This window comes from Capsicum annuum, chromosome 1 (genome assembly GCF_002878395.1).
Source record: "Capsicum annuum cultivar UCD-10X-F1 chromosome 1, UCD10Xv1.1, whole genome shotgun sequence".
Taxonomy (NCBI): Eukaryota; Viridiplantae; Streptophyta; class Magnoliopsida; order Solanales; family Solanaceae; genus Capsicum; species Capsicum annuum.
The window spans coordinates 14946375-14955323 of record NC_061111.1 but is presented as its reverse complement, the minus strand read 5'-3'; the positions used below and the strand labels follow the sequence as shown (position 1 = coordinate 14955323).

Genomic DNA, 8949 nt, shown 5'->3' with positions numbered 1-8949 from the left:
ATTCCATTGTTTCATTTTACTTAACCTCAATATAAAAAATAAACAAAAAAGGATTAAAAATATTCTTTTAAGTATTAGAAATTAATTTAAAATGTCCTCTGTTAATCTATTGGACCACAAATACCCTTTAATTATTGAAATTGGTTCAAAAATATTTAAAGGGTATTTCAGGCCCTTTTTTGAACTTTTAATTATGATTTAAAAAAATCGTTAGTTGCAAGGGTATTTTTGAGCTATAAAGATGGATTAAAGGATATTTTTAAATCAATTTCAATACTTAAAGAGTATTTCTAGCCCAATAGGTTAACGAAGGGTATTCTTGAACCAATTCCAATATTTAAAGGATACTAATTTAGTGTACGCGCTTTGTGCGTGTACTTATGTCGACTAAATAATTTTTTTTAGAAAAAACGTCAATCAATAGTTTAATTAGGAATTTAACTATAATAAAGAATCCAAATATTTTTTAATATAAAATAAAATTCATTTAATGCAAGATGGAGAGGTGATTGACGTACTCTTTAAATTTCTTTAAGTTTTTCTATCACTATCATATGCAAGCTTATTACTTAATTTGTTGACATGAATAACTAAATTGGCTGCCGGCGTTCATTTCGTAAGATACAAATTTAAAATAATAATATTTTAATATAATATGTGACTTAAAAGAAAATTTATCTAACTTATGTGTAATAAAAATGAAGCTTGCGGCAGATGCAAATTCCAATTTTTAAAAATAACTAATTTATTATTTGATCTAAGATTATCCTTAATAACAAAAAGTACAATAATTCTCTAAGTAACCAACAAATGTATCACATCGACACAAAAAAGTTACATATAAAAGTGTACATGTGTTGAATATATGTGTAGCGTTAATCAATAAAATATGCAAGACAAATATATTTTATAAAATAAAAGTAAATATTATATTTAATATCGTTAATTTAAACATAATAAAGAAGAACAACACATCTAATTTAATTTTAAAATGGAATTCGAAAAATATAGAGTTTAATTTGAACATAATAAAGAAGAAGAACACATCCAATTTAATTTTAAAATGAAGCTTGAAAAATATAGAATGTTGCAGATTTTACCTTAATATATTGTGAGGTAGAGATATTGTTTTTCATAGATCATCGACTCAAAAAAAAAGTGTGAGACACATAATTACAAAAAAAAAAAGGAAATAATAAAAATAGCAAAATACTAAGATCTAATTAACCAAATAATTCTAGATAATCATATTTATGTTGTACAATGTACATATGTTTGATTGTACCACAAAGTCATTCCTTAGACAACAATGTTTCAACTTTAAAAGTGAAAAAGAAACCGGCTACTCTTAGAAACTACCTTCTAACTTTGTATTTTATATTTCTATTATGAGTTTAATTATTTTATGTCTAACGTGTCTCCAAAAAGAATTCGCACCAACTACTTCATATTGAGATTAATTACCCTTTAATATAATATATTTTACAAATTCTTAATCTTTCATGGTTTAAGAGTCTTTATTTTATCACAATTCTTTCTACATATTTTAGGAAAAATATTATAAAATAATTAAATAAAAAATCGAATAAAAATAGTAAATAACAATTTTATCTATTATTTTAAGGACCTTCAAACTTTATTAATTTATAATTAAGATTAATAGTCTATTTATATAATTCAAAGAAAAAAAAGAAAACACTTTTATTATAACTCGTAACTAATTATAATAACATAAATTGAAATTAAAAAATTAAACAAAAAATTGAGAAAAATAATAAATACCAATTTTATTTATTGTAGTGTTTTTTAAAGATTCACAAAAAATTCTTTCTAAGTACCTTCACATTATATTTATTTATGTTTAATATTAATAATTTATTAATATAATGCCAAAAAGTAAAACACTTTTATCACGACTCCTAACCAATTATAATAACAAAAATTAAAAATTTAAATTTAATTATATTTTTTGAATACAACAAAACTTCAAATCTTACTTGAAAATTTCGGTCTCGCTGCATTCTTCTAGATCAGGTCACAACCTAATGAACATAAATTATGATAATTAAACAATATAAATCAATTAAAAAAATATTAAGTATAAAATCTTAAAATACCACAAAACATGCACAAAAAGTCACACAATTAGGTTTAAAAAAAAAAAAATCAAAGCAATACTTAAAAACAATGAATTTAAACTGAAGGTAAACGTGCGCATCTTATGAATCAAAAAATTAAAATATTTTATTTTCTAAATAGAATAAAGCTTCGAAGCTTATTGAAATTTTTTAGTCTTATTGCATTGTTTTGAATCAGGTCACAACCTAACAAACATAAATTATGACAATAACAACATATGAACTAATTTAAACAAAAACGAAGGATAAAGTCTCAAAATATAATAAAACACATATAAAAATCACACAAATTAGGTTAAAGAAGAAAATCAAAACAACTTCAAAGTGCCAGGAATGTAACCATTAAATTATATAGACAAAAATAATGAAGATTTCTACAACTATCTTGATACTTATTTGAATAATTAAATCACTTTAAATAGGACTTTTAAATTATTTTGTCTCTAGGATGAAGATTTCTACAATTATTCAAATAATTGTTTGAATAATCAAATTTCACCTTAAATAGGATTTCTAATTTATTTTGTCTTTAACTTGGTTTGTCCAGTTCATACATATTTAATTTGTTTGTTTAGTCCATTTATGTTTTTTATTATAACCAAAATTAAAAGGATACTAAAATATTAGGTTTTCTTATCTAGTTTAAATAAAAAACTACTAATTTATTACATTATTCTTCTTCTTCTTCCTCTTCTTCTTCTTCTTCCTCGTCGTCGTCGTCGTCCTCCTCCTCCTCCTCTTAAATTGACCTAAAAAGTTAAATAATATATTTGCAATTTGTGATTTAAAATAAAACTTAAATATTTGTGAGATTATAAATTATTTCATTAAAAAATAAAAGAAATAACTAAAGTCAATCTATTTTTAGTTATACAAAATTACAAGATTTTTTTATTTTTTTTTAAAAGTACAGAAAATGGTTAGGTTTAAAATTGCTTTGCTACCATAAATATATGAGACTTGCAGTAAGACTTTAAATTTATTTTGCCTTTGATGAAGATTTCTACAATTTATTCAAATAATTGTTTGAATAATCAAATTTTACCTTAAATAGGACTTCTAATTTATTTTGTCTTTAACTTGGTTTGTTCAGTTCGTACATATTTATTTGTTTAATTCATTTATATTTTGATTGTGACCAAAATTAAAAGGATACAAAAATATTAGGTTTTCTTACCTAATTTAAATAAAGAACTACTAATTTATTACATTTAATTTTTAAGTGATTTTAAATTATTAAATATAAAAATTAGTAAATAACAGTTTTATCTATTGTGGAATTTTTTAATGAAGGACAAAAAGTGCAATTCACTTTTTAAAGGGGTTTCACACTTTTAATATATTATAGAGATAGATTATAGATTATAGATATAGATTATAGATAGATTATAGATATAGATTATAAATATAGATATAGATATAGATTATAAATTATAGATATAGATTATAGATATTATTATTTTCTATAAATAAATCAATTCAAACTAAAGGTCCTAAATAGTAGGAGTGTTACAACAAAAATTCACGAATTACTATATTTTTTTCCTTTATTTACAATTTTACTAACCTGCTCCTTTACCTACTGCAATTTTACTAACCTACGATCTTCTATTTTCCTTTTTTGTCATGATTTTTATATTTTTCAATTTTTTTTTAAAATCAACATCTTCTTAAAATCAAATTTAGTTGATTTAGAATTTTTAAGCTAATGAAAAAAGTATTAGTTGTCATTAATTCTGATTAGTGCTAATAAGAAATTTTTTTACCATTACCGTAAATATATTTAATTAATTTTTAACTCTTAAATATTAGAAAAAAATAGTGAAAAAACTATTTTGTCTAAAGCAAAGACTTTTAATGAAGGACAAAAAGTTCAAATCACTTTTATAAGGACCTTCACACTTTTAATATATTATAGATATAGTTAATATATTATAGATATAGATATAGATTATAGATTATAGATTTCTAACCCTTTTTCGAAAAATAAATAATCTTAAGATAAAATGAAGAATTATTTTATCTCATATTTGATTGGTATCTTAAAAGGGGTCACGCAAGCAAAAAATATGTCATGTAAGCACAAAAGGTGGACAATAATACAACAAATTTGAATTTAGAAAGTAATAGGGCCTTAGTGAAGTTAAAGATGTGTCTAAACAATTTTGGCTATCGTTCGAGAGGTAATAGTGTTTTATCTCTTTATAAAATAATATTCTGATTAAACTAACCAAAAAAAAAATTTGATTCGCTGAAGGAGGATTTTACTATTGCTCCATTTTAAATTCTATGTCTGGACTAATATGCCTTGAACTTTTGAATTTTACTTTATCTCTAATATAATTATAGAATCTGAAATCTTAAAAATAAGATTAGTTCAAATTTAGGAAAAAACAGTGTGTTTTCAAGTGCCTACTAAATACTAATAAAATTAATCATATTAAATATGTCATTTCCTTTAATTATTCTACACATTATTCTCAATTAGGACATGCCTAAAGTTTTAGGGCTTATTGCTGCAAACACCCATAAAAAAACAAAAGGCGCAGCCCGGTGCACTAAAGCTACCACTATGTGTGGTGTTCGGGTAAGGGCCCCACCACAAGGGTGTATCGTACGCAACCTTACTTTGCATTTCTGCCAGAGGCTGTTTTCAAGGCTTGAACCCATGACCTCTTAGTCATATGACAGCAACTTTACCGGTTACTCCAAGGCTCCACTTCCAAACATCCATAAAAGTTTTTTCAAAATATGCCGCTGAAAACAAAGTCAGTGTGACTTGTGCATTTTTTTTTTTCGTAATGCGTGATTTGTGCATTACAAAACAAAATTCAGCGACTTTTTGCGATATGTGTTTGTTTTTCTTTTAATGTAACGTAGTTCTGTGATAAAAGTTATTAGCTGAATGATGGTATGAAAAATTAAACTCTTTCGATTTAGTAGTAAGCGCAACGCGTATGATATGTGAGTTAAGAATATGTAGCATAAGATGAATTGCCGTAGCAAATCAAAGCAAGAGCACTTGACCATACCTTTTCCAAACTTAATTAGGCATGTACAGAATCATCCCTCAGAAATATACAATGCACCCTGTAATCTGTAACCTTCATGCTGATGAACACAATGTTGCTGGTAGTGTATCGAAACCCCACAAAGGTAGGATAAGGTCTGCGTACATTCTACCCTCCTCAAACTTCACTTATGAGACTACACCGGTATGCTGTAATTGTAGGTGCCAGGAAGAACTGCAGATGCAATAGAGAGATAGGATGTTGGTTGCAGGCATAATAGCCTATGGAAGAAGTGGAGCTAGCTACTCGTAGTAGATCAAAAGAGGGAGGAAGAAGGGCTTTTGCTTGCAGACAGAATTTCATTTGATTTAAGTTCATCTCTTCCACTGAAAACACAGTCTAATCTGCATAGACAAGTTTCTTCCTACTTTTTATTTAGTTTCGTTTCAAACAGGTAAGGAAACCATGCCCTTGCTTATACATCTAAAGTTATCAAGGTGCTAAATAGGATCTCAATCTAACCTAAAAGGTAGAACGAAGCAACTTTATCTGCCGACTTCATGTCCCTTAGTTTTTATGGAGAATAAATTTTCACTAAGGTCGATGAGTTTGTTCCTCAAGATCATCTTCACTTTCATTGTTGATTCTCTTTCGGTTCACAGCAAACAGCTAACAGAAAGCATATCTTTGCTTCTTATTGGCAGCTAATAAGTAATTACAATTTACGATCAAGTCGAGGGATGGAATGGCTAAATCTAAAATTAGAGGGGTTGTAGGTATCAGGAAGGATTACAGATCAAAAGAGAGGCTAGAATGTTGGTGCAACACACACATAGAAGGGAAATTGAGATCAGATTTTGCCTGCAACACTGATAATTGTGCTTGATTTTCAGGCTATTACAACGTAATACATGCAACTAGTTCTTCCTTGTAACAAGAGAAGGTGCGGCTTGATTTTAGTTTATTCCTTCCAACATGTTATTTTGATAGCATAGTTCATTCGTCCTTCTCGTTCTCCCCAGTTAACAAGTAAGAAAAAGTACGACTTGATTTTAATCTATCCCTTCCCAACATTTTATTTTGATAACATAATCCTCCTCCTTGTTCTTCACCGGTTAACAAGAGAAAGCATGGCTTGCTTCTTATTCACATAACAATCATTAGGTTAATGGATGCAGTGCCTACATCTAAAATTAGAGATGTGCTTGTTAGGACTTTTGGGTAAAGGTTCAACATGATGTTCTCTTTCAATATCAAAGATCATGCCAGCTTGCACAAACCACAACTAGTCCACCAGCAGCCTGCAGAACCCTACAAGCATATTCAGGTCAACTTACCCTAAATATGGTGGTGTGGACAGCCACACTAGGTGTCGTAGTTCAGGGTCAAAACTCAAACCTACGGTCTTCAGATCGTTACACGTGAAACCCCAATTACTCGGTCATCCCCTTGGTTGTTACAAAGTTCAACAAGATTATCTATAGCTAGCTTAATCGGGTAGCACAAACAATTTTTATCTCCTACTTTTAGACGCTTAATTTCCATTCAGTCCATCACCAATCAGAAATAAATAAATAAATCAAGATCATCATCATTACTAACTTTTGATAAAATGCCTACACATTCTTTTTGATAAAGCGTGAAATTGCCTATGCATTCTTATTATCAAGTTAATATTGCCATCAGTAGATCAATAGCCAAGTTAATATATTCACCAAATAGCTCCAATCTTCCTTTTTATCTCAAAATCCTGCTGCTAGAGCTAATTAAAAAGGTTAAAATCACACTTATTTTCTGCATAGCTGAGTGGCTGACTATCCTATACCACGTAATAATTGCACAAGCAAGTTAATTCTATCAAGTAGCAAGATAATAAATCAAAAGATCGAAATTGTAACCTTTAACAGTTTGTATCATCAAAGCACTTTGATTCCAAGCATCACAAAGCGCCAAGATCAAAGATTTGACATGTCAAGAAATGATCTTTAGCAAACTACAACTCAGAATTTGGAAGGACAATTCCATGCTTAACGTACACACGGTGAGCTCAATCTCCACAGAAAGGGAATGTATTTATTCATATAATAAATCATTGTCAAGTTACATATTCAAAGAACAACATAACTTCAAAAATAAACACTTTTTAAGTAAACAACTAGTTGCCTAACAATTTCTTCCTTAACAAATCACAATACCAACTAAAGTAGTGTTTTTAATAAATAAACAAGTATCGTATATCAGAAAATTCGTTACCTCTTCAATAAAACTGAAAAATTGATGCCTAAGATTCAGTAATAGCGGACTTAGAGCTTCGAAAATCCTTCTTCAATACCGCCATTCTTTTCATACAAGCTGCTTTACTCCTCCCAGGTACAGCAGCTGCAACTTTCTCCCATCTCATTGCCACTTCCTTTGGAAATGTCTTCAATGCATTAAGCAAAGCTAAATCCTCCCCACTACTCCACCCATTCTCCACCACCTTCTTGACCTCTACATTAGCGAAATCGCGCTCATTTCCACCCTCCTCAACTCTCTTATCAACCGCTTTACGATCCTTCAAGAACCTCTGATATGAATCCTCATCACTCACTTTCTTCTCACCCAATTCTTTAGCTTTCTTGATCACACTTTCTACTTTGTATCTCCCATTAAACCCCTCCGCTATTGCCTCCCATCGACCTGGTTTCCCTACCGGATTCTTCCCCATCATCTTCCTCAACAACTCTTCATCCCCTTCACTCCACAGCCCTTCCCCCCCTCCTCCACTTTTCCCCAAATTCCCAACCAACCCGTTGCTTTTCTCCAAAACCCCAATCGACCCATTAATTTTCTTCGAATTTGGAACCGACCCATTAATTTTTTCCGGGTTAGGATCAACCACAACCGGGTCAAAATCAAGGTTTTTCTTGATGGGTCTATTGGATCTTCTGTTTGACTTTTTGGTATCTTCAGTATCAGAAAGATCCTCTTTAACCGGGTCATGAATGGGGGGTCCGAGTCCGACCCGAATATCACCAGCAGTAACCGAAATTGGAGCAAAAGGACCAATAAGGAGGGAGAGAGAGAGCCATAAGAAAATGGATCCGAAAGGTTCAAAGGAGAAATAGAAGAAAGAGAGAACTAAGAAGAGAAGGGAAAGGGATATAGAGATGATGGTTCCGGTTCGGGTAAGAGATCGGGTTTGGGTATCCGAGACGGAATTGGATTGGTTTAATGGTTTGGATTGAAGGAGGAATCTGGGTTTGGCATCTTCGTCTAGGAACTCCATTGATGACAAAGTTTGAGGGACTGATGTTTACTTTTCTGTGTCTTATATTTGACATTTTTATACTATGTGTAAACTTGAGGAAATGCAAAAAATGGTCCCATATGTTTGTAGAAAGCTCAAAGTGGTCTCTTATGTAATGAGTTTTGAATTTTAAATTTATTAAAGTGAACATTTGTTGTTGTTTTTGCTTATACCTAACAAACTCTGATTGTTGGAGCTTTGAGCTAAAGTGACAAAAGAATTTGAAAATGAGGTGTAGGTGACTAAGTCTTAATAATTGAATGGAGATGACAATTACTTTATTATACTTAAGAAAATTGGGTAAGTTTGAGAATTACTTACAAGTTTTTAAATTTACACTTTGATTCAAATATTTACTTAATATAACAAAAACAGAGGGAAAAAGGCGCGTTTCTCGCTTTTCTCATCCATTGTTGTTTTCTCTCTTTTAGCGATTTTTGTTGTTCATTGTTCCTGCTGCTTTATTCATCATTTTCCGCTTCATTATCATCATCTCCTACTTCATTATCAT

The 8949-nt window shown here is 29.8% G+C and overlaps 1 protein-coding gene across 1 annotated transcript; it reads right to left on the bottom strand.

The window, feature by feature from the left end:
• Positions 1-7202: 7202 nt before the first annotated feature.
• On the bottom strand, positions 7203-8519 carry LOC107869117 (transcription factor MAMYB). The gene has a single exon (XM_016715688.2). It carries the CDS (start codon positions 8415-8417, stop codon positions 7431-7433), a length of 987 nt encoding a protein of 328 aa, XP_016571174.1. The 5' UTR covers positions 8418-8519; the 3' UTR covers positions 7203-7430.
• Between the last annotated feature and the right edge of the window lie 430 nt (positions 8520-8949).